Raw genomic sequence first — 26,767 nt, 5'->3', positions numbered from 1 at the left:
GTTGTGATCATGGAAAAAAAAGTATAAGTCCTTATTGTTTATTATACAAGTAAAATAAGAGATTAACTAGCCCCTTCATCAGATTATACTGTACACAACAAGATTTTGCTTCTCATTATGCACTATGTCCAGTCCATTTCTCCACTGCCAACTGGAATGATCCATAGCACTGATAGATACATGTGCTTGTTTGGTAAAGTATCTTAGGCGTTAGTCTTTTATTGAAATAGTCCTTTGTTTAATTAAACATAACATAATTTGCTTTGTTTGTTTGATTCGATCTCAGTCCGACAACCACCAAATTAGCCTTTATTCTCCCCATAGAGTAGACTACAAATTAACTGTTTTTATTGTAGGCTGTCAGCAGGGAGTGCTACAGAGACGGTAAGCTCAGAGCTAATGCCAAATGTTGCATAGAAAAGGCTGTGAACAAATACAGGCAATTTAGGCAAGAAAGCCTGAATTGGGCTTGGAAATAGGCATATCTATGAATCCTGGCTATTTTCTAAATATAATTTCCAAACTAAACTTTCAGTTCATTAAAAATATCTCTGATGAGTACAGCGCACGTGTACAGAGTTTACCCTGCAACTTCTTTACCCAGTCTCAAACTTCTTCATATAACTTTTGAATGAACGAGGCGGGGTAAAAAGAAAAGTCAAATATATTTAGCCACGCCCCTCGTAGTAGGGCGGGTTCTGTGTGTTTACGGTGAAGGCAGTCACATTCACAACAAGAGAATTGTAGAAGTAAACGCATTTCACAACTCCAGCATCACACATTAACATCTTGCACTCGCGAAATAAATTCTGTTTATTGTCGTTGAATGTGACAGTCGGTGTCAGACATTTGATAGCCACGCAGCCCTTTTCTGGACAAAAACATTGAATAACCTAATTTTTGAAGGGCCGTTGTGAACATACGAGCGTGTTTTGGGGACGATTAACACGACTTTGAAATGTCAGTCTTTTTAATTTGACTTCTATCTAGAACGCAGAGGTTTATTTGAGACGTCTGGAGCGCGCGAGTCAGACATCTAGGTCCTCCAGTGAGGAGTGTGAGCTGCGGGGGTATTGAGAGACACAGGGGCTTTGGGCAGACATGGAGTTGAATTCTGTGATTTTGACGGCGGGCGGTTCCATTGGGTTTTTTAAAATAGTAAACTCTGAATTCGGCAAACTCCCCATACCTGAATCTGCTTGCAGGAACGCGTGGAAATGGAGAAATATCTCCACCTCTTTCGTTCACAGCTTCATAACTGGCATCTGGTCTGTGCTATGGTGAGTCGTTTTAATGCCATTTAACTTGACAGCTCTGTATAAGAACAGCACTTTTGAGACAATAGGGAAATACAAACGTAACGTAGCCTACCTGCCTATAGAGCAAGACTGGTTTTATAGGCCACAAATTATTATTATTGAATACGTGTATGGTAAATTCATGTCAAATAAACATAATTTTGATTTTCACATTTGAAACAGGTCTAGTTAGATAGGCTACAGCTAAAGCAACTTGATCTTGACATTCCAACAATATAGCCGCCCACTCTCGTTAAGTTCTATCTATGACAGTTTCTTATGTTTGTTTTCTTTCTTTTGTTTCTTTAGCTTTTTCCTTCACCCACAGATGGCCGAGGACTTGATAGGAACACATTCTGTGTTTTCTCACGCGCTGGTGTCCGTATCAATCGGTGAGTGCGCGGGAAAGGGAAGGGGTATAGGCACTGAGCCAATTTATCAGCAACAGCTAATAAGTGGAACTGGATGTGAATAACCAGGCAGCTTTGGAAGACAGGGATGGACATGACACCTTTCCGCTTCAACGCTTTTCTTTAGGCTAATCCTCAATGCGGGGTCATGACACTGACAATATATGACGCACCATTTCACTCTTTCACTCCATTGTTGCTATTTGGCCAGTTGCTGAAATTACTAATTTTGGTGTGTGTGTGGGGGGGGGGGGAGTGAGTGTGTGTGTGTGTGGGTGAGTGAGTGAGGGGCATATGGACTGCTATGACATCTGAAGTCTGATTTCAAACAATACAGTGTGTTAAAACACAGCAGGCTGTCAGAAATGTGTGCGTGTGTGCGTGTGTGTGTGCGTGTGTGTGTGCGTGTGTGCGCGTGTGTGTGTGTGTGTGTGTGTGTGTGTGTGTGTGTGTGTGTGTGTGTGTGTGTGTGTGTGTGACTGCGTTTGTGAGTGTGTGGCAGGCTGGCAGCCCATTTGGATGCCACTGATCGCTTTCAAATAGGCTACTGGGAAGTTCCATGACATAAATTAGCTCAATTATCATTAACAGTTTAACAAGTCAGACAACATATTTCATTTACACCATCTTCCATCTACTACAAAAGTGTGAAACATGGTCAGACACTTTACTTTTCTGTAGCCTATGACTCTCGGTACTTGTGCCAACGGCTCAAGTTCAGTTAAATGACCGCATATGCCCTACAACAAAAGCCACTAATTTATTGGGTCTGTTCCAGGCATCAAGGGGTACTAGTATTCCAAGGATGTTTTGCATTCTCCACAGAATCCCACCCCTGCAAGCTGCCAGTAGTTAGCCAGAGTGTGGCAATCAATGGGGTGCATTATGATTCGTCCCAGGCACCAAACCTACCCCCGTAGGTCATGTGACCCCGGAATGGGCTGTAGCTGCGAAGGAGGCAGTTGATTTATACGGGCTGTCCGGTTCAGATGCCATTTGTAACAGAGAGAGGAGTCACAAGCAGGGTAGCGCATCTTCTCGGCCATCCCACCAACACGTGACATGACACTGAGGTCCCAGTGTGCCCTGTATGCTACAACTTTGCATGGTCTTCATATTACAACAATGTTGACTTGTTTATACTGGAATCAACTAGGTGGCTCAGATTTACCACCATATAAAACATGATTAACTACATTATTCAGAGGGGTACACGAGTATGACACATCATTTTTTTTATTTTGTTGTGAGAATGGTCAAACATGGTTGACCGCAAAGGCTTCACAGTGGAATGCCCTCACCCGCAGCTACCATCCTAACAAAGCCAAAGTTAAGAGGAGCTGTGTTTGATTGCTGTATCGCTGGACGGTCACAGTTCATCAAATTGGTTCAAAGACTTTTGAAACTATAGGGTTGCAAAGGGGCGGAAACTTGAGCTCAGGAATTTTGGAAATGCTTAACTTTTTTGTAGCCTATAACAGCTTTTTTTTCACCAACCTTTATACATTTATTTTAGGATTTTATCCCATTTTCACCTAATTTGGTAGCCAACTTACTCTGAGCTAGTGTCCAGATACCCTCTACTAACTAACTGTTGAGGATTGGGCACACAGCCCAGCCGGTCGGTAATACCAAGGGGAGAGACAACTCCTTGACTATCAGCTCGCAACTGTAATTCCAACACCAGACAGGGTTGCTGTTGTGTGACAAACTCTCAAGCTGAGATTAAACTAACCACCCTCGGGGAGCGGCGGCCCAATAGGCCCCTCCCTCTGGGATCTGGCCATACTCGGATCTGGTGAGACCACCGGTCCCCGGAGGGCAGCTGCACCGGAACACGATGCATTAGACCACGACACCACCGCAGACCCCTATAACAGGGAACTGAAATGTAGCCTAGTTGGGGGAAAAAAGCATCAAATGCAATTCTAGATCTAGATCTTTAATGCAAATTCAGTTGAATTTTAACCCTGTACTGTGCATTCCTCCATCACATGCACAGCTAATTCCTAGCATCCTGCACACCAAGAGGGCTGTAGAATCCATTAAAGTTCTACTCACAGATAGATTGTCAAAAATGTCATTTAAAAAAAATTGTATTAGAAATGTTTGCCTGCATGTCTGCTATGACAAAACAAAATGTGAACAGTATGTCTGTATATGACAAGGTAAATACAGTTGGTATAAATAACCCCCAAATTCCCAATTTATTCCTGTTAATTCCCATGAATTCCTGTGAATTTCCATGGAAACCTTTCAAGTATGAATATTCCCAGAGTTTTGCAACCCTATTTGAAACAACATGTAAGATAGGTTATTAAGCTATGCTGTGGTATTTGAACAGTGCTTATTAAACACATACTCCTGGGTAGATACACAAAAGTGAAAATAGAGCAGTGATTGAATCCTTATGAAACACAGTGAGTGAGATCACAGGGTTAATTGAAGGCCAGCCATTGGACAGACTCGCATGTCACCTGCGCAGATGGTTAAAACAGCGTTTGAGCCCAGCATTTTTCCTGGTCATGCCACATGGAACTGCACTTGCATACGCTTCTGTGTTTTAATATAGCAAGCCATGATATCCTACATGTACCACCATGCCCTCATATTATTCAGTGGCATACTATTCGGTGTTAAGTCTGTCAAACCCAAAATGTAGGAGCTCTGACTGGGGTTAATACTAGTCGACCTAGATTCCACCTACATCACAACCTCGCTTCATTATTTTTTCACCATTCTGTAAAGCCGTCTCCATGGAGACGCCCGTAGCAGGGGGACGGATATAAATAGCCCTCTCCAACCAACATCTTGGTTGCCATCCTTGTTGTCGTCATGGAAGCGGGATCCCGTCAACCCACTTGATATGCCAGGGGCCCCTCCATTGGAGAAACCTTTGTCATGCCTCATGATCCATTAGTCCTTTGTCTGACTGTGCTTCTCTTAATGTTGACAGGTTACTTCATATACGACTTCTTTGACATGGTTCTGAACCAGAAGATCAGCCAATCGTGGGAGCTTCTGTTCCATCATATAGTGGTAAGTGGTTCCAGTAGTATCTTCAAGGTTGGAGGTAGACCTTACTCCTTTCCACTTGGAACAGAGGTTTAGTATCAGATTATCTTTCAAATAAGATAAGAACTTTAGCAATCCCTGGGAAGGGGGAATGTGGGCGTAGCCTCCTTCATCCTCTCCAAACCTAATAGCTAGCTAACACACACATATTGTGTGTTGTGTTTTGTTTTGTTTTTGCTGCCAAATCAATTGCCCCAAGTTTTACTACTCCTACATTTGCTCTGTGTTCCCAAGCACAGAAACACACCACAAACTATAAACAGTTTAAGCCCATGCCAAACCAAATCACCATACAGTAGCACATGTTGGCATGCAAGTGCCTTTCTCGAGAGCAGAATACCTGTTTTTCTCGTCAAGCTGCATGAGAAAAAAAAAGATGTCAGTTCAAGGAAGGAGTCTGCGCCCCCCACACCCCTCCAAGCAACCTGTCTGACATCCCCATGAGAATGCTGATCGCGTCAGGGGCACTCAGCAGCACTCTTCTTCATTATCCTCACCCTGCCCCTGCTATTCACTACGCTTCATTAGATAATGGGTCTCAATTGTATGCATCTGGTGTGAAGAAATGACATTGTTGCATCATGGCATTGTTTCTGAAGTGGTTTGTTGTTCATCAGTGTTCTTGGGGGGGAAAAAACAAAAACGGGGTGTCCTTGTTGTCATGAGAGCTGGTCTTTGGTGCTGATACTGTACAAGAGCCAAGGGAATGTCTTTGGATTCAGATAGGAGCAGCTTTACCTTCCTCCAGGTCTGATTTCAAACACTCAGACCTTGAAAATCAACCTTTCATTAGTATAAATTGGCAGCAGCAGCAGCAGCATCATGCTCGAGGGTTCCTCCAGTGCGCCGGTTTGGTTTGACACACTGACAATGCTACTGACCTTTTTAGAGATTTTTTTGTTGCATCATATTTTAATGCTATTTACTTAACAGACTGTTTGGGGCAATTGATATGCATTTTTGATTTCTTCTTGAGAGGATTTAAGTGGATTTGCATCTGCATCTGAGGTATGTATCGTATATGGATATGGCAAGTGTGTATTCTTACATGTAAATGTCTGGTAAAATCGATGAGGGCATCAATGCACATGTGCTGATGAGTAATACAACACAAACCCTCACAGGTATATGACTCCATACGAGCCAGTTGCATTCACAGTGTGATCTGAATTGGTCAGCGGAAGTCCTGTGGAGTTGGAAGACTGGACTGTTACACACTGTCCAGTCTGCCAGCTCCCCAGGCTCTGATTAGATGTTAGCACTATAGCAGTTTGGTGACCCAGTGGGCTTTGGCTCAGTCCCTCTCTCAGTTGCGTCACCCTCCCAGCTCTCGCTGTCTGAAGGGAAAGCAGCCCTCCAGACCCCATTTGGAGGTTTTGTTGTTTGTTTTTTTCTCCTTCCTTCCTGTCCTGCGATCTCGTTCAGGGGGTCTTCTCTGGATAGCTGCCCCATAGATGTTCAACAGTGGTGGGAGAAAATAACACCTTTTATTCACATAGTCACTCTTTCTTTTTTCCTTTTGACTCTCTTTTGTTGTCACTCACGCTCTCCCTCTCTTTCTCATGATGCTTATATCTTCTCGTTCAAGAAAAGGGATATTTTCCTGTGTTGCTCAGTCATTATCCTTTCCTTTCCGTGCACCTCACACTCCTTTCCTTGTCTTCCTCCCACTTCATTGCTCTTTCTCTCTCTCTTCCTCCCTTTCTGCTGTCAACTCCTGGGGTTCGGGCTGTATGATAAATAAAGTGTTTTGTGAGTTGAGATGAAAAATAAAGACAGAGACCTCTATTCTCTCCTTCTCTCTCTCTCTCTCTCTCTCTCTCTCTCTCTCTCTCTCTGCCTTGCTGTCCATTTCCAAGGGGCAAAGCAAAAAAACAATCGTTGTTTTTGTCCCCCACCTGATCCCAGAACTCCCTTATGAATGTCACTCACTTCATAATCCTCTAAAGGGGGTTCTCTGGAATTCACGCTAACGCCAAAGAGTTAGCATAACAAGGCGAGCTGTGTTGATCCCAGTTGTAGTGAAAACGGAAAATTATACTAAGCAGTCAAACGTTCCATGGAAACGTGTTTTTTTCCCTGTTAAGTAGAGTGGAGATAGAGGGCTGGCTGAGAACGCTGCGGGCTCTGCTACAATGACATGGGTGCAGGAGGGGTGACAGCAGCACAGAGGGGCCTCTTATCCACCCTGACCTTCCACCCCTCCCCTTCCTTTGGGAAACAGGAAGTCCTGATGCCTTGGCCAGAAATAGGGCGCCTGTATTTACGTCACCGGTCCACTCCTAGATCTGAGGAGATAAAATATATAATGTATATGTTGCCTACACATCTTGTATAGGGGGCTAAAGGTCTGGGAACCTGAAAGTAAATGGTAAATCTGTCAAAACGTCGTATTTTTCAGAATAGAGAAAGTTGTTTTTAGGCGATCACTGCAGTTAAAGTAATGTTTTTGAAAATTCTTTTGACTGGGTTCATGGAAAAACAAGGAATGGTTAACGCTCCCATGGCTTGTAAAAAGCACTCCTCCTGTAAGCTGCCCCAGTTGGCGATGACATTTGGAAATACTGAGGTTGTTAATATGAGTGAGGATAGATGGATACTTACTCCTACTGCACAGGAGTTTCTTATACACACAAAAATATATGGGCAATGAATAAGTCACATGACTCTCCAGCCACAGCCATCTGCAATGTTTTTGAAGATTTCCACCTTGTGTCTGCTGTTTCCATCCACAAATTGCTCTCATCCCTCTCTTGTTAAGCAGAATTGAGTTCTATTAGAGAGCCCTAGTGCTGGTCTGAAGGACAAGGTGGGTGTCACGAGCTAACCCGCTGTGCACAAGACTTAGCAACCACCAGAACCACTATTATCATCCGATATGCTGTCTGCCATTCCATTTACCACTGGGTTTATGAGATGAGATAGCCTGCCGGCAATACTGCCTGTTAGTCTAACAGCTACGTTAGTCATGATTCCATTGGCTTGTCTTTTGCTGCTGCCTTAGAATGCCTCTTAGATTCTGCTGTGCTCACACTGCTCCTACTGTCTTCTACTTCTCTGGTCTGTGCTGCCACTCTTTGGACTGAACCTCCCGACCTTCTCATGGATCCTCTCTTATGGTGCATTCGTTTATAACTGGGAGGTGGCAATTTGCGACTTGCTACTAGGAATGATTAAATAAAACACAGCATGAACTCGCACTTCCTCGTCGCAAATTCGGATATGTTTCTCAGCCCCCAGTTGCTCGAATGCACTACATATAACTAGGTAACTGTGATATAATGGTATATAGCTCGAATGCACACAGGTCGGAGGTAGGTATTTTGCCACTTGCGACTTGCCACCTCCGACCACAAACGAACGCACCATTAGACCCCTAGCCCCAAAATCTCCACCCCCCCCCATCCATGCCCATACATTGGAGAATTCTCCCCCTCAACATTCTCTACTGGGCCATAGAACATAAACCTTAGATATGAATGGAACTTGTGTCAGTTTACTGGAGTTGACAGTTGAGTAGTAGCATTGGAGGAGCTCCCTGCTCCCTCAGAGAATTGCTGAATCCCAAATCGCGCACTTAGGCGCAAGTGCAGAGCACTCGCGGCCTTGTGGCCTTACATGCGCGTTCCCGCTAAGTCCACAAGGGCTCAGGGTAGTCCCAAAACGGAATCGCTAAGTCCACAAGTGCGCCACTGCCGCCATTTTGCGCACTTTAACCGCACTTACCGAAAGTCCGCAATTTCACGGATTTAGGAGCAGAAAATACCCACAGCCCACCGCGTCTCATGTGACACAGTGCTTGAGTGCATCCGAGTCATGATCCAAGTGCTGTCCCATTTAATTCACGGCCCTGCACCCTCTGGCCCTTCCAGCTGACGTCAATTAAGTGCTCAGGCCTCAGGCCACAAGTGCGAGGGGCCGCAAGGGTGGTTTGCGCACTCAGATTGGGATTCAGCTAATGTCGCTTTCACAGGACTTTCCAGTTGGAAGTGACCATATTTGGTTGTCATAGGCGGTGTCTCTGAAGGTGTGTCGGCAGCATGTCACGGAGCTGGAATGTGATCCCAGCCTGATGGTCCTTCACCCTAGACCTATACTTCTCTTTCTCTCTATTCTGTCAGGGTCCTTTCCTGTCTGCATGCTGCTACTGTCACCAGTTTCACGTACGTCTGGAATTTGCAAGCTTGCAGCCTGTTATGGTCCCAGTGCTGCCATCAAGGCTGAGTGCATGCCGTAGCCTACCATCTTCTCTGCTCTCACATTCCGCATTCTTCGCCGTTGCTCCACTTCAGTGTACGATAAAAATATGGCAGAAGTTCCTTTGGAATGAAAATGTGGATTGTGTTAATGTGGAATCAAGCGACAAATGTCTCTAAATATTTTATCACAATATGAAGTTTGTTGCGTTTCTTAAAGGATAATTCAAGTCTATGATTTTGTAGCCTCTAAACATATGTAATATGTGTCTTGTTTACAATGAACTTAAACCAAACCAGAAAATTTCATTATTTTTAATAGGAAGTTCAATAAACTGAATGTGGTAGAAGCCATCTCGAGCGAACATGTCATTGTCAACTTGTCATTTTTTGTGTGAGTGTGTGCGATCGCATACTTTTAGTTTTGTTGAACTAACTTCATAGGGTATTCTAGAGCTAGAGGGTTAGCATGGTTAGAGCTAGAGGGTGAGCATGGTTAGAGCTAGAGGGCTAGCATGGTTAGAGCTAGAGGGTGAGCATGGTTAGAGCTAGAGGGTGAGCATGGTTAGAGCTAGAGGGTGAGCATGGTTAGAGCTAGAGGGTGAGCATGGTTAGAGCTAGAGGGTTAGCATGGTTAGAGCTAGAGGGTTAGCATGGTTAGAGCTAGAGGGTGAGCATGGTTAGAGCTAGAGGGTGAGCATGGTTAGAGCTAGAGGGTGAGCATGGTTAGAGCTAGAGGGTGAGCATGGTTAGAGCTAGAGGGTTAGCATGGTTAGAGCTAGAGGGTTAGCATGGTTAGAGCTAGAGGGTTAGCATGGTTAGAGCTAGAGGGTGAGCATGGTTAGAGCTAGAGGGTGAGCATGGTTAGAGCTAGAGGGTGAGCATGGTTAGAGCTAGAGGGTGAGCATGGTTAGAGCTAGAGGGTTAGCATGGTTAGAGCTAGAGGGTGAGCATGGTTAGAGCTAGAGGGCTAGCATGGTTAGAGCTAGAGGGTGAGCATGGTTAGAGCTAGAGGGTGAGCATGGTTAGAGGTAGAGGGTTAGCATGGTTAGAGCTAGAGGGTTAGCATGGTTAGAGCTAGAGGGTGAGCATGGTTAGAGCTAGAGGGTTAGCATGGTTAGAGCTAGAGGGTTAGCATGGTTAGAGCTAGAGGGTTAGCATGGTTAGAGCTAGAGGGTTAGCATGGTTAGAGCTAGAGGGCTAGCATGGTTAGAGCTAGAGGGTGAGCATGGTTAGAGCTAGAGGGTTAGCATGGTGCACCCGCCTCAGGTCCCCGTCCTCCTAGATGTTTTTTGTTGTTGTTGTCCTCGTTATTTTGCTTCTGGGTATTTGTTGACACGTTTCGATGTGGCAAATCCCCGGAAGTGCAGGCTTCGTGAACATGCTTTGTTTACATGGAGCAACTAGTCAAGGAAAACACATTTTTCTTTATTGTTTTGTGGGTGTCTAGTTGTTGAGCCTAATGTTGTTCTAGGGTGGAATTCTCCTTTAAATTTTAGACCGAATGTTCGAACCGCTTTTTTGAGTTGTCCAGGGCCTCTTGGTATTCCTTATAAGCCATACCAGGAATCAGGTTTGCATAGCACTGAATCTATTTGCTAAAGAAGTATTCCAGAGGTCTTCCAGTTTCCCACTCTGACACACCCCTTTTGGCCAGGGCTCCCCTCCTGTGGGTTGAGGGAGCAGAAGGAGCGCTGTGGTATTTTTGCAAATGCTGCAACTCCAATGTCATCATGTCCGTCAGCATCGAGCTTTAGTATGTGTTGCTTTCGCCTCCATTGTGTCAGCGTGAATGTTATTCAAAACAATACAATACAACCAAAGTGGGAGAACGTTAGAATGGGAGTGCCTGGTATGTACTGTGAAGTACAACAGCAGAATATAATGAGATTTGGAGAGAGATGGGGAGCGAGCAGCGGTCAGGTTGAACGTGGAGGAGAGGAGAGGGAAGGAGGTGGAGTCTGTCTGTGTGGATTCTTGGTGGGAGAAGCGTGGTGTGTGTTTATGGTAACATCTCTCTGGAGAGGGAGCCCCCTCTCTCCTTCTTCAGTGTGCGTCTCCAGACAGAAGCAGAGACATCTGGTCTCCACATGAACCACATCCCCCTCCATACACACACACACACACACACACACACATCTGAAGGGGTAGTAGGGGGCCCCTGTGTAAGACTCCCTGCACCCTCAAACAACAGACACTCTTCCTGCCCCCAATGTCTCTACACACACCCCTTCCCCATCTTTGCTGCATGCCGCACACAAACATTCTCTCTCTCTCTCTCTCTCTCTTTCTCTCCCTCTCTCTCTTTGTCTCTCCCACTCCCTCTCCCTTTCTCTCTCTCCCTCTCCCTCTCCCTCTCCCCCTCTCACTCTCCCTCTCTCTCTCTCCCTCTCTCTCTCTCTCTCTCTCTCTCTCTCTCTCTCAAACCTACTCTCCACCCCCATATTCCTACACCCACACAATCAAAACATCTGCCCACCCCGCCTGGATCCACCCACTCAGAACAGTCTCCACCCCCCTCACATGGCTGCAGACACAACCAAGGGGACCATCGGTTCCTTGTTTTTGTGATTCTGCCTGAAACCTTTTCTACCATTTTCCCAATGCATTTTGTCAGAAGAGGATCTTGTTTTCCATTACATTTTGTAGTTCTAAATGAAGCAGACTTTATCCAGAGGACCCTCGGTTTTATGCAAACCATATTTTCATGATTTACTGCCCCCGTCTTTTCCAGTATGGAGGGTGTTCCATGCTTCGCAGTGTAGTTGTGAAGAATTTGTCATTTTTGTGTAGGGCCTCCTCCAATATGAGATCAGCATCATATCTGTAAATCAGCCGACCAAAAACATGCAGTTTCTGTGGTGTAGTTCTAAATAACGTAATCAGTCAGTTTCTTTGAGACCCGGGAGTTAGGAGCTTGAAAAACATTTGCCATGGTGAACGGAAATATTCCTCCGTTGTCATCGTGTTCCCATATGTCAGGTGGCCCTCAAAGTCCATACAGTGTGAAACATGGTGAAATCCCCACCATGATATGAATACCAACCAAAGAGGTTAGGCAGGAAGCACACAGTACACAGATGTACTATATTTAACAAGGGACATATTTGAGCAGTTGGCTTGGAAACCAGGAATGTGGTTCATCATGAAATCTTCTGAAACCAGAGACACAACTATGTTGAGTGACAAAACAGGTAATCGAGGTGAGGCTTGGAGGACAGCACCATAGATAGCATTTGTCGGGTTGTCACTCCCTCCCTGCCTCCCTTACTCCGTTGAATGTTGAACTGCGTTTCTCTGTTGGAACCACAAGAGGCAGTATTCCCAGCACACCAAAATCAACCCGGCAATCTCCACTGCACAAGTAGAGTAGCTGTGAAAGTGATCTCCACTGCACAAGTAGAGTAGCGGTGAAAGTATTGGACTCCCACCCGGGAGATCAGACCGACCACGACTTTATCCCTTACCTTTGTCCAGAAACAGAAGTTGAACCAATTGCAGCAAAATAGCTAACGTTTCAGGAATCATCAGTGTAACTCCTTTAGCCACTGACCGCTACCATTAATGTTATGGAAGCTGCTACTAGTTGTTGTGAGCTCATGAGCTAACTGGCTATCCCGCTCTTATTGTGCTGGATTAGCAGCCACGCACATAAGCCAGGCTTGGCCTGGCCTGGTTTTTTGTAGTGTCACTTGTGCTCCACACAGGGGTTGAGAATGAGATTGAAAGAGAGAGATTGTGTGTGAGAGAGAGAGAGAGAGAAAGAGATGGAGAGAGAGACCTAACTTGGCTGAGAGCCAGCAGGATACCTCAGTGGATTCCAAAGCATGTACGTGTATGGTTTCTTAAGAAACTATGGTGTGTATTATTGTACAGTTGAGTGTTTAGTTTGAAATGGGGATGGGCTGCACAGGGACATTCTCCCTGACTACGCAACTTGTGTAGAGAGGGACAGTCTATTTATAGCTGAATTAGGTTGTTTAAAAATTTTTATACATTTTTTTAGATAATACTCATTGCTTTTTAGTCAATCCTCCTATCATGTTATCTGTTGAAAGGTAGGCTAAAGTTTGGGTCAGAAGATAGTTTGGGTCCTTTCAGTATAAACATCTATGAAAATGTGAGTTGGTCTGTTGGTCGAAAATCACATTTTCAATCAATTAGTAGTAATAAGGATTCCGTTTTTAGATTGACTTTGTTTGCCAAGAGCTGACGTGAGTGAGTCATTTCCAAAACACACAAATGCGACTCACATTTCCACATCCCATCGCCTAGCAACCACAACAAACACATGCCAATGAGTTAGATTTCTATTCCACAGACCTAACTGAATAAAAAAATCAAATATTTCTTCCTTGGTTTCAAGCCAGGGAAACTCCCTTACATTCCTTTACAAACTCCCTTACAGTTTTTCAGTTTAGTCTACACTGACATTAATTACATTTTCCCACACGCAATATCAGAATCAGATTACTCCTAAATTGATTTTGTAAGCCGCTCTCTCTGCTATTAAGTATTGTTTAATTATTACACTGAAATATTTGCATGAATGTGTATCTGCATGAATGTGTGTGTGTGTGTGTGTGTGTGTGTCTCGCACACACACTCTCACACGTTTGTCTGTGTTTACAGTATAGGACTTTGACCCGCCCTTCTCTCTCCTTCTCTCCTTGTTCATTGCTACCATCACCACTACCCAGCCTTAAACAAGACAGGAAGTCCTCCATAGGCTTTCAGTGTGACTAATAAACAGATTATATTTATTTTTCGTTTCCATGAAATGAAAAAGCATCCAACATCAAATCAGCGTCAATCCGCACTCCTCGCTTGTTTAAACTTTGCTTGTTTGCTGTGGCACCTCCTGTAGTGGTTGCTAAGGTCAACCTGATGAGTGCACCCCAACCTTAGCCTGACACACATGGACTTGTGTACACACACGCACACACACATACACACACACACACACACACAAACACACACACAGTAAACAAAACCCAGTCTCAAAAGCATCAAACACACCCCATCTGCCGCGCCTTGCTTTTGGCATGCCTACAGATTATCACTTTGTGTGTGTGTGTGTGTGTGTGTGTGTGTGTGTGGGAGATGGAGAGTGTTGCACAGGGAGGGTGGGGAGGGTCTCGTGACTGAGAGCTGTTTATGTGTTGCTGTTATATTTGGGGTCTGTGGAATGTGTAGGATGTACTGCCTCGCTGTCCACCATGGCTGGACCTTGTGTTTACTTTGACCTTTGACCCCTCTCTCTGTCTCACTCACTCACTCACACTCTACTGCCCAGGGTACAAGGTGACCTTAACCTCAGATCTGGGATCAGATTTCCTTCACCTTATCAGTTTTATCACCATCAAGGGGGTGAAGTTGCAACTGACCCTACATCACTGACCAGGGGCAACAATGGCTCTATCTCACCCTGCATCCCCCGTCGAGAGAGAGAGAGAGAGAGAGAGAGAGAGAGAGAGAGAGAGGTGTGGAGGTGAAGAACTGTGTCTGTCTGCCTGTCGGTCAAGGCAAGCTGTCATCTCAGGTCATTGTTTCCATCAGATTTGATTCTTATCCTCCCCTCTCTTCTTTTCACCCTTCTGTCTTTCCTTCTGAACAGGAACAGGATATGATATCACTGTCAACTCTCTCCATGGTTCTATTCCCTGGGGCAGGTAGCAACAAGCATGGAAACCAAGGAAACTTGTTTTAGGTCCTCACACCCCCCATCTCACCTGCTCTTGTTGTCGTGGTGATGTCGATCCGTCCGCCAGTGGCCGAGTCAAGAGATGCGGTATTTCAGGGAGATGATGACAGAATGTCCCTCACCACAGTCGCCAGTGTGGCACAAAGAAGTCTTCAGTACTGTAGGTCCACTTTTTTCTACAAACCACGGCAAATATATAACAATTCAATAATTGATCCAAAAACATGCTCATTACTAGAAATGGTGCTTTGAGCACACAAACCTCCGCCCGTGAATGCATTTCATGGCTCTGTGCGCACGCACAAGAAGGACATGTAGATTTGGCTTGGATGCGTCACAGAAAAACGCTCCTCAGTCCAGAGCTCATTGTAGCACATGTCACATCCACCCCTCTCTGCCCCCCCATAGCAGCATGTCCCCGCAGCCCCTGGTCGTCCATGCAGCGCATGTCTGTCTGTTTGCGCCACTTTTAATTGGATTATATCAGCTGTGCTGTGTGAAAGCCAGGCCTTACCCTGGGTTTAGCAGGGGGAAAGCCTGCTAACGCTGAATCATTCTAATGGGGCGCAGGGGCTCTCTGGTGAATCCAGGGGCTGGTGGGGAGGGTGGGGCAGGGGGAGGCAGGGGGGGGGGGTGGTTACAGAAGGCTTCCAGCTCGCGGTCAGGCATGATGTGAGGATTCATCCGCCCTCCAGGTTGACTCACCCGACCCAGGCTTCAGTCCTAATCCAAGCCCATAGAGAGACCTATGGCTGGGCTCAGGCCAACGGAGCCCCCCCCCCTCTCCCTTGGTGAGAGTGGTGACAGGTCAAAGGTGTGAATCGTGCTCGTTCATACACATTCTTTTGGAGTGTAGCCAGCTTTTTATGGTGTATTCCTCTGTTCCAGGGGTGAACTCCATAAGCTTGTCCCGTTTGCCTGCCAGGTGAAGGTGTCTCACACGTAGGTGTGTAAGGTGTGCGCGTGTGGGTTGTGTAAGCTGTGTGTGTGTGGGTTTTGTAAGCTGTGTGTGTAGGCATGTGAGGTGTGTGTGTGTGTAGGTGCGTAAGGTGTGTGTGTGTAGGTTGTGTAAGCTGTGTGTGTAGGCATGTGAGGTGTGTGTGTGTAGGTGCGTAAGGTGTTTTTCTTACAGCGCCTTCTCACCTCCTCCCATCAATGATTATTATCCAACCCAAGGGCAGCGAGGGAATTATTGTCTGTAACAGTAAATGTGCGCACACATATGGGGAGACTGATGAGAGAGAGATTGTATCTTGCTCACTTCAAACTGCAGACTACCGCAGAATAACTTGTTGCAAGTTGTGCAGCCAGTAAATCAATGTAATATTTGTATATGATCAGCCCAATATTAAAGGGGCACAGTCACACTTGTTTCAGTTGATATCATTTGGATTAAATGCTTAAATTATATGTGTAGAATTTTTGAAATCAGTCAGTATAGCCGTTTCCCTACATGGAAAACGGAATCGTGTAAATCACAGAAAAAACATGTCCAGTGACGTTGTTGCTGTCTTCTGCGCAGGGAAATCTCTACTGACAGTGATTTCAAAAAGGCCTACACACAGAATTTAAGCATTTAATGTAAATAATATCAACTGAAACAAGCGTGACTGTGCCCCTTTAAAATAAATATTCCAGATCTTATGCGGGTACGGTATTTTGAAATTCAGAACAGACTCTAGTCTACACCATAGAGGTTTCTTATCAAATTGTTCTAAAAGGCTTTTATTTGACATCTGCACTTCCTGTTTTGACTAAAATAGATACATGTGATGTTAAGGAAAGATAAGCCATGTTGTAGATTAATGGCGGTTGTTATGGAAGCTTAACATGTGTGTCGTGTATGCGTCCGTCCATCCGTGTGTGTGTGTGTGTGTGTGTGTGTGCATGCGCACAATACACATATTTGTTTTTCTGTGCACACATTGTAACCTGTGTATATGTGGCTGCACATTAGTGTGTGTGTGTGTGTGTGTGTGTGTGTGTGTGTGTGTGTGTGTGTGTGTGTGTGTGTGTGTGTGTGGGGTGCAGGCGTCGGGCGATAAGGGCACAGGAGGCTTGTATAAGGGTCCTCGGTGACTCAGAGGCCAGGCTTGTTTGCCTGGCTGGCTTCTCTCTGGTGGACTATCCCTCACAGGAGGACCCAGGTCACACAACTCATTAGCTAACAGCAGCACAAGATGAACCCCCCTGTCCACACACACACACACACACACACACACACACACACACACACACACACACATATATATATGGCCTTGAAAACAAGTGATTGATAAGAGAGGGGAAAAGTAGAGGGGTCAGAGGAGAGGGTAGCAGGGAGTAGGTGAAGAACAAAGAGATACCATTTATGTGTTTCTCAGAGATTAGATGCCTTTTAGAGCTTTGAACATGTCATTGTGTCCTTCTCATTTATTCTGCCCTAACTGCATTTCAACCAGGAGTTAAAGAATTCCTCACTCTGGAGATCTTAGCCATGATGTCAGCCACAGTAATAACCAGTTTTGTCTGTCTAGCCAGGGTTGTTATTGGTGCGGGCAGTGTTGTCTGTAGAAGTGTTATTATTTCCTGACTTGCTAGGGAGTGAGGGATCTCCAGAGAGATCTTTGTTTGTGTGTGAGATTGGCGTGTAGATGTGGTGTACAGTAGGTCTTATTCTTAGTCTTAGTCATTAGTGCTCTCATGTGGGTGTAACCCTAGGTCAGGAGTGTGTGTGCGTGCGTGCGTGCCTGCGTGCCTGCGTGCTTGCGTGCGTGCGTGCGTGTGTGCGTGTGTGCGTGTGTGTGTGTGTGTTGATCGGTCCATCAGTTTCAACCACATGCATGCCAGCAGGTCTATGAGACATAAGCACCTGTCCTTCCAGTGTGGAATGTCACAGCAACATGTGTGGCTCAAAAAAACCATATGACTCTTGTTGATATTTCCCTGCCAGTGTCTGCTATTGTAATGGTTGAAGTTCAGCTTGGGATTTTTGTTTGTTTGGTAAAAGCAGCTAAATCAGTTCTGTTTGTCAGTGGTTGCTGCTATTTTTTTGGAGTGCAATTATCCCGTTGAGGCTAGAGTTGCAAAGGGGACACTTTCTGGAAATTTACCATAGGAAGTTAAGCTTGGGAATTTTTTATATGTTTACCTTTTTTGTAGCCTATAACAGCTTTTTTTTCAACAACATTTTATTTTCACCTAATTTGGTAGCCAACTGACCCTGAGCTAGTGTCCAGATACCCTCTACTAACTAACTGTTGAGGATTGGGCACACAGCCCAGCCGGTCGGTAATACCAAGGGGAGAGACAACTCCTTGACTATCAGCTCGCAACTGTAATTCCAACACCAGACAGGGTTGCTGTTGTGTGACAAACTCTCAAGCTGAGATTAAACTAACCACCCTCGGGGAGCGGCGGCCCAATAGGCCCCTCCCTCTGGGATCTGGCCATACTCAGATCTGGTGAGACCACCGGTCCCCGGAGGGCAGCTGCACCGGAACACGATGCATTAGACCACGACACCACCGCAGACCCCTATAACAGGGAACTGAAATGTAGCCTAGTTGGGGAAAAAAGCATAAAATGCAATTCTAGATCTTGCAACATGATCTTGGTTAAAACAAGCTGATTTAATGCAAATTCAGTTGAATTTTAACCCTGTACTGTGCATTCCTCCATCACGTGTGTAGTGCATTCTTCCATCACATGCACAGCTAATTCCTAGCATCCTGCACACCAAGAGGGCTGTAGAATCCATTAAAGTTCTACTCACAAAAACATTGAGTGTCCTAACGGGAGACTGTATGTCTTCAAATTGCCTTTCAAAGTTTTACCCTCATGATCCCACATGTGACCTTGTCTACAGTACAGTTTAAACCCACCGCTGTTCATGGTGTAGTGGTACAGCTCCCATACCGAGGCTCAAATCTCGTCTCCAGGTCTACTATGTTGTTGTTATCCTACGTACCTTTGTCTGTCGCCTTCTCTCATTCAACATGTAACAAAGTGCTCACAAATACGGAAGTCGGACGGGCTGTGCACTATGCTCTTTTAAACTAATGTGATTTATCAGGCATCATTTAAGGTTGTATTGGCTAGTATTGACTTCAACAATAGCTCCTTTGATTAGTTTGTGTGCTATGAAAAAATGTTGATGAGTTATTGGACGGTTTAAACAGGATTGTGAGGGGTCGTGTGGAGAGAGTCAAGTCACTGATTGGCTGTTGACAGTGTATTTCTTTGATGATGGCCTTTCTCATCAAATGCTTGCTGACTCATGCGCACACAGACATGTGCGTACGCACACAAAGACTCACTCACTGGACACAAGGGAGACTGTGGGGTTGGTTCTATGACATAAGTCTGCACGGTTATACTGTAACTGATTTTTTTTTTACCAAGGAGGTTCTATAGAGTTTGACTTGAGTTGCTGTAGACTTAGATTATAGCAGCGTCCACCTAGTGGGCTTAGTGAGCTACTACCCATTACCTCACAGACTTAGGAAGTAACCAAGAAGACCTTCCCTACAATAAAGTCACATAAAGGGATCATTCAGTATATGTAATCATTATAATACAAAAACAAGAAATACTTTGTCAGAGGATATAACAGGGAGGCTGATCTTTACAGAGAGACATAGTTTATACCCGTCGTGACTGGAGTCATGAGATCTTACTGTGTGTCCTGGCGAGAGTGTTAAACCCCATGACTGCCTCAGATGAGATGCCTGTTAGCACTCACTGAATCACATGCACTGTCTGTTTCATAGGCAGTTACAGTGCACTTTACTTACTCTTCCCTACTTGTGGACCCACAACAGTGTGAAATAAACACAGACACACTTTCACGTTATTGCATGAGTTCATACCCAACTGTCCCTTGGATAGAACTTTACCACCTTTAAAACCCTGGATAGAACTCTACCACCTTTAAAACCCTGGATAGAACTCTACCACCTTTAAACCCTGGATAGAACTCTACCACCTTTAAAACCCAGGATAGAACTCTACCACCTTTAGAACCCTGGATAGAACTCTACCACCTTTAAAACCCAAGATAGAACTCTACCACCTTTAAAACCCAAGATAGAACTCTACCACCTTTAGAACCCAAGATAGAACTCTACCACCTTTAGAACCCTGGATAGAACTCTACCACCTTTAGAACCCTGGATAGAACTCTAACTTTACCACCTTTAAAACCCTGGATATAACTGTACCACCTTTAAAACCCTGGATAGAACTCTACCACCTTTAAACCCTGGATAGAACTGTACCATCTTTAAAATCCTGGATAGAACTCTACCACCTTTAAAACCCTGGATAGAACTCTACCACCTTTAAAACCCTGGATAGAACTCTACCACCTTTAAACCCTGGATAGAACTCTACCACATTTAAAACCCTGGATAGAACTCTACCACCTTTAAACCCTGGATAGAACTCTACCACCTTTAAACCCTGGATAGAACTCTACCACCTTTAAACCCTGGATAGAACTCTACCACCTTTAAACCCTGGATAGAACTCTACCACCTTTAAAACCCTGGATAGAACTCTACCACCTTTAAACCCCTGGATAGAACTCTACCACCTTTAAACCTTGGATAGAACTCTACCACCTTTAAAACCCTGGATAGAACTCTACCACCTTTAAACCCCTGGTTTTTCCCGTACATGTACAGTAAAGCACATGTGTTTGAGCTCCAGCAGCCTTAAACGGGTAGTTCCGAATTTTGGACATTGAGCCTAACGAGAGAATGAGAGACCGCATGCAATCAGCTGAAAATGTTCCCCATCAATCAAAAACACGATGGGTAAGTCGTGAATGAGGCTCTATGTCCAACATTCTGAACTACCCATTTAAAGCCTGATTTGCATTCTCACTTTCCCACTCATTTTGGCTCTTTCTTTCTCTCTCCCTCCCTCTCTCCTCTCCTCAAGGTCATCACCTGTTTCGGCATCTCTGTCCTCACCTCGCGCTACGTGGGCTTCGCCGTGGTGGCGCTCCTGGTCGAGATCAACTCCGTCTTCCTCCATCTCCGCCAGGTGCTACGCATGGCCAACCTGCCGGCCAGCACCCTGTACCGGGTCAACAGCATGGTCAACCTGGGCACCTACGTGGTGTTCCGCATCAACACCCTGGCCTGGATGACCCGCTGGCTGGTCCTGAACCGGGACAAGCTGCCCCTGCTGGCCTACACAGTGGGCAGCGTGGGCCTGGCCATCATGACGGCCATGACCATCGTCCTGTTCTACCGCCTGCTGCGGAGCGACTTCCTCAAGAGCAGCGGCCGCGAGGGGAAGAAGGAGAAGGAGACGTAGGGAGGAGAGGAGGACACGCCGACACGGGAATCGATACTCACACACACACACACACACACACACCGTCCAGCTTACTTTGTACCTAAGGCCCCTACTTTGACCAAGGAGAGGAGATGTTGAGCCTTAAGACACACAAACAAACACACACACACACACACACACACACATACACCTTGTCGTCCATACCCTGTACCTTCGACCTGTATTCTAGGGGTACTAAGTTAAAATCAGATTCTCTCCCTCCACCTGCCCCCCTCTCCCTTGCCTCTCCCTTGTGGGATCCAGACAGGCAGTCAGAAGGTTTACACACAGTCCTTCAGAAACACCCAGCTCCCTTGGACTCAGTATAATTTCAGCAAATAGCATCTTTATGCTGTATCCCTGTGTTGTCAAGTGTAAAGGTACAGTGACACTGATTCTTAAGTGTCGACACAGTGCTAATGATTCTGTACAAGAAAGGGCTTGAAGATGAATTACACCACCTACGAGCTTTAATAACATGGTGTTTAGGTGAAATATTTCTCAAACATATTTTGACATGTACGGAGAAAGCCAACTTTGCTCAAGACAAACACAAAGGGAGACTCTTCTGCCACAATTTTGAGTAGCTGTACATTTAAATGATAGCCAAAAGTATAGATGTTTAACACCAGGATATTTTTCACCATTTAATATATTGTAAGAGTGAGACATGTATATTGAATATATCTATCTTGAGGTGCAAAGTCCTATAGCACTGAATACTATAAAATATACCATAGGGAATTATTGGAATCCAAAACCTGTCTTCTTGAACTTCTGAACATGTGTAGTAACTATAGCACATAAGAACTGAAGACATTTTGTTTAGCCAAGCTGATTGTAATAACTAAACACCTGCTACCTCAAGGAAAGCCTGTAGCAGTTCTGTCTGTTTCTAACCTGAGCTTTGCTATATCAATGTTGTAAAGGGTTCAGCTATCTTGTTGCAAATTGGGAAAATAGTCCAGAAGATGGCCTTTTTTCTGAAAGATTAAAACAAACCTATTCTAATGAAGTGACCGTCTGATTAAAGTAGCCAGGTCTGTTCGATGCCTTCTGGCTCAGTAGCAGTGTGGATGTGGATGCTGCCAGACTAGTGAGGTTGAGGTCAAACTGAGGTGATAAAGTGAGGTCTTGTGATAATGAGACAAAAATAAGCTTGCTTGAAGAAAATGCAGCCCTGTTTACACATTGTAGTAAAGGCTGTTTTTGTCCATTTGAAGCCTGCTCATTTATTCAAGGGTGCACCTCTTGATTCTGGGGCCATAGTCACCATGACAACCCAGGGCCAAACCGCTATCATTACTAACTCCTCCCATGGCCGCCCACTCATGACATCCATGGGCCAATGAGATAGCATCTAATGACAGGGCTACAGTATGTAGCAGTCATTGGGGTGTTGTTCTTACATAGTTGGCCTATAGATGGCAGCACACTCCACACATTCTCAGACACACTGACCTCAGCATACTGTAGTTAAGAAGGGTGTTGTCTGTTAAGCTCTGGTACTGGGTCAGATCATTTTATATTCCCTTGAAGTAAAAGGTAGGATTGGGGAAAAGGTAATATGATCCATAATGTGTCTTGACGGGCAATTTCACAAGATTACTATACAGGCTGGCTATACAAACCTAGCTACAATCATAGCATTACAGACCTTGTGGGACATTGTGCTGAACATTTTATAATGTGATTTCTTTTTGTCTTGTTTTTGTTTTATATTTGTAATTTATTTGTACTCAAGAAATAATTGCCAAGGATGAACTATGGTAGACAACCACAAAGTTGTCCATTTGATGAATCATACTTATCCCATTTATGAAGAATTGTTCATTTACAGTGGTGATGATAGATTTGATTGAATCTTTCTATAAGAAGTGGTGATGAAAGGTGATGTGGTGGTGTATACAGTTCTAGAGTTATGTTCTATTTTGTTGCCTGTTGATATGTGGCTCTCTGACCAAATGCAGCCTTTGTTGCCAGTGTGTGAAACATCACTTCTCCAAGTTTCAGTCAGACAGCACAAGCCCTATAACTACAGTAATAGACTATTCTGCCATGTTACATGATGCCCGCGTGTCTGTCCATAGTCTCTGATCATGCATAGATGCTGATAGACAGTAGACTTTGCTAGTCGGTCGAAATCAGTGTTAGCTGTGGAGGCTCTCGTGTTGTTGGCTTGACTCTGCATGCACCTTTTCATGGAAAAGAAGATGTTTGCATTGGAATTGACCCAATGGAATGGATATGCTCACTACCCCCGCAAAAGTTCATGTTCCAGAAAAACAAAGGCCTTGCTGCACCTATGGAAATGAACAACACTAATGACATCATAGTCATAATGAAACTAATAAGAGTTGGTTTATTCAGCTTGCTACTCTCACTCCAGGAGAGATTGTGTTTGCTGCTCCAGTAGACCTTGACTAGACAGCAGAGAATGAAGGACTAAACTATTACAGTGAAGATAGTCCTAGTCCTGATTAGGTATCACCCAAAATGGCCTTGTTGTGATGCATCTTCTCTTGATGAATGATGTTGAAACCTCCCACGTGTGTGTATGTATGTACGTATTGTATGTGCATTTATCACTTCACGAGCAACTTTTTAAGGCAGCTTAGCTTGTATGGTTGGTATGGTGATGGTGATGAAGTGCTTGTGAGCTCATATTGCAGATGTCGTTGTATAAGCTAATATAATTGTAAGGATATTATATGATGGAAGTAAATTTAATTTTTGCTATGCCATTATGTAAAATAAGAACCAGGGTGGCCTAGGTGTGAAGCCTCCATATGTAGTACTCTTTTGTTACCACATGGGGGCCTCTTTTGTTACCACATGGGGGGCCCTTGGTAATGGAGGATGCTGCAGTTCAGACAGTGTTGCTATGGTGATGGTCCATGGTTGTGTCCCAGGATGCCTGAATGCCTCTCTGCCTCTTCCTACACTTGTCTCCTTTCCTTGATTACTAATGACTGATGATGAGGTAAATGCATATGTCCACCATCTTGCTTTTACCCATCCCTGTCGTCAACTGTCAGTGGTACTGAAAGATGGAAAAGAGGGCTAGCTTGAGGTGACTTGCTTTAGTCAGACCAGGTACTTTCTCTTACTATGTGGTCCTTATCATGTTTTCCCAGTGTCTGGTGAATTATGGTGTATTGTCTCTTGAGTGATTGAAAACTCTTTTTTAACAAGTCTACCTTGAAAGACTTGGTGCTCTGATGTTAAAATAAAAAAGTACAACCTGGGATCTTAAATAAACTGAGATGATGTAAATCCACCCGAGTTGGCTCTCAAACTCATCTTTCATACAATCGTGTCTAAACTATACATAGGATGATATTTTTATTTTTCTCTCTGTTTTTTGGATAAATATGTTTTTGTAATTAATACGATTCAAATGTGTTTGTTTATATCGTAACATTTGTTTCATGTGAAAATAATAAAAAATAATACTAAGGTAAAAACGTTGTCTATCCCTTTTTACGTTGTCTATCCCACGTTATAGGCGAAGATGTTTAGCGAACGTCATTATGCCATCGATGTGTGCGTGTTAATGATTGACAGATTAGTGCATACTCATGCAATTAAGTCTTATTAATCATTTAGATGTAGATTAGTTGAGAATTTTCCTAGACACACCAGTTAATTCAACAGCGCGGACCGGCAACTAGGCCTACATCTATTCTAAAAAGGGGGCGTGTCTCGGGTGTTGTCCATGGTGCTGAAAGAGACCTGTCAATTTATGTGCGTTGCTCAGTGTGGATTTTTATTTAAGATTAAGATCGACTTTAATAATCTCCAGGGGGAATTCTTGCCACATACACAACCTGACCAAGGAAACTGGCCCCAACGGCGCAGTCAGTGGTGCATAGATAGTTGGATAATGCACGGTTGCCAGCATATTAATCTGTTTGGTTAAAAGACATACATGTATCTGCAACTCGCTATTAGGCCTGCTCCTGGAGGCTTTTTGCTTCAAATGAAAATGCTACTCATTTTATGCTTCATGGTGTAGGCTACGGTCCAGCTGAAGATTTACATTTTACCATCTAGCTCTTTCTGAACCAAGCGCACATACAACCTAGGCTATCGATCCTCGCCAAAGTCGATGTAGGGCATAGCCAATCCTTCCAATCAGCTGCATTGCTGACCGAGTCTTGTCGTACCGTCATCTCGCGTGTTCCGGTCACGATGTCTTGTTTTCATCAGATGACAGTGGTCTACTGTACTAGCTCATCCAATATACGCGAGGAAGCGCCCATTGATGCGCCACTAGAAATACGCTCTGCTTGCATCGGCTTCATCAGAGTACCATCTTCTTTATTATTGACCTTTCTCTAAAGCTATCTTGCAACAATTTGGACTGACGCAGCGAGATCGTGCGGCAGTGAAATGAGATTTATCTTCTCCTTCAGAGGACCAAAGTGAACCAGGCGACGTCGTGGATTTTCCCTTTCTCTCTGGGCTACCAATTGATTCGTTATCTTTCTTTGCAGATGATATTGAAGCGGACAGTATCTTTGGACGAAAAACGCAACCAACTATTGATTTTTTACCATTCCTGGGAAGCAATCATGTTTGGGTCGAGGGGCTTGTTTATAAAGCTTGTGAACCATAAATCTTAATTTGGTGGCTCCGCTCAAAACAATCTCAATACCACGGTAAGAGCATATTATTTCCATAACACTTTATATATATTTTTGGAAGCTAAAATTCTCCACGCTAGGGCTGTCACCATCATGAAATCTATTGCGTTCCTTTGTCGGTTGGTCTCTCTCTCTTGGGTGATCAGCTGCTTGCACCTTTTACCGCATGACCTCGATGGTGAACACTTGTGGTTGTTGTGGTCTCAAGTTCCCAACCCCCTGAACACTATTTGCCAATTTTGATACATGCAGTTCTTCTCATGCTCTTCCAAATAACTGCTAATTGTTCTTTAGGAATAGAGCACGCACACGTACACACAAAACATCACTTTTATGAAAGCATCTGTGGTAACTACCCTTTGACCATAATCCCCAGAGAACCCTCCCATGTTCATTTGTATTAAGTGACTCGCACGTGTGAGAAAAGTGACTCACACATTTCCCAGCAGTCGACATTCCACTGGGCATCAACACATTCTGTGACCCCATTCTGTGAGCAGGGCGTAGGTCACCATGGATACAGGCTCCTTGTCCAGGCAGGTGGAGGGAGTGGAGAGGAGCATAGTGTTCCTCAGAGAAGAACACCTGACCCTGCTGCACGGGCTACACCTGGAGATCCTGTCCCTGGAGAAACGATGCACTGGTGAGTGACTGGCGTGTTTACAGCGTACTGACTATCATGACATCATCTCCTCGTTCCTGATAAATGAATACGGTATCCATTTAATCAGGCTTGGTGGCTTACGATGGGGTCAGAAACACGGGGACAAGCTCATGCACACACAAAGACGTGCACAGGCCTGACATACTACAATACACACACACACACACACACACATACACACACAATATTACACACACATGCATAATCCATAATGGCATGCCATAATCCATATAAACTAGGCTCTGCGCCGCACATCCCACCAGCAGATGAGAGAGAGAGAGAGAGAGAGAGAGAGAGAGAGAGAGAGAGAGAACTGGTTCAGTCATGGGGGATAGTCAGATCAAATTAGACTGGTAGAGTAGACAGTGACCTCTTTACACTGCCAAGCAGGGTCTGTGTTAACTGCAGACACAGATCAGGCCAATAAGGCCTTGCATTGGCCTC

At 44.6% G+C, this 26,767-nt stretch overlaps 2 protein-coding genes across 2 annotated transcripts in view; both read left to right on the top strand.

Annotated features, from left to right (window-relative positions):
• Positions 1-1,101: 1,101 nt before the first annotated feature.
• Positions 1,102-20,989, top strand: tlcd2 (TLC domain containing 2; the record flags this gene model as incomplete). Its single annotated transcript, XM_084448407.1, has 4 exons — positions 1,102-1,280; positions 1,608-1,690; positions 4,665-4,747; positions 20,609-20,989. The coding sequence occupies 4 exons, from the start codon at positions 1,102-1,104 to the stop codon at positions 20,987-20,989; spliced, it is 726 nt and encodes a 241-aa protein (XP_084304533.1).
• A 5,183-nt stretch (positions 20,990-26,172) lies between these two features.
• Positions 26,173-26,767, top strand: part of ccdc92ba (coiled-coil domain containing 92Ba) — a gene marked incomplete at both ends in the record, with an annotated part of 8,663 nt that continues 8,068 nt past the window's right edge. Inside the window, one exon of the mRNA XM_084436248.1 lies at positions 26,173-26,302. Within this exon, the coding sequence (XP_084292374.1) occupies positions 26,173-26,302 (130 nt within the window). The remainder of the gene's footprint in view (positions 26,303-26,767) is intronic.

This window comes from Borostomias antarcticus (assembly GCF_949987555.1).
Source record: "Borostomias antarcticus genome assembly, chromosome: 1".
NCBI classification, from domain to species: domain Eukaryota; kingdom Metazoa; phylum Chordata; class Actinopteri; order Stomiiformes; family Stomiidae; genus Borostomias; species Borostomias antarcticus.
The sequence above is the reverse complement of the archived record's forward strand: the minus strand, read 5'-3'. Positions and strand labels throughout refer to the sequence as shown.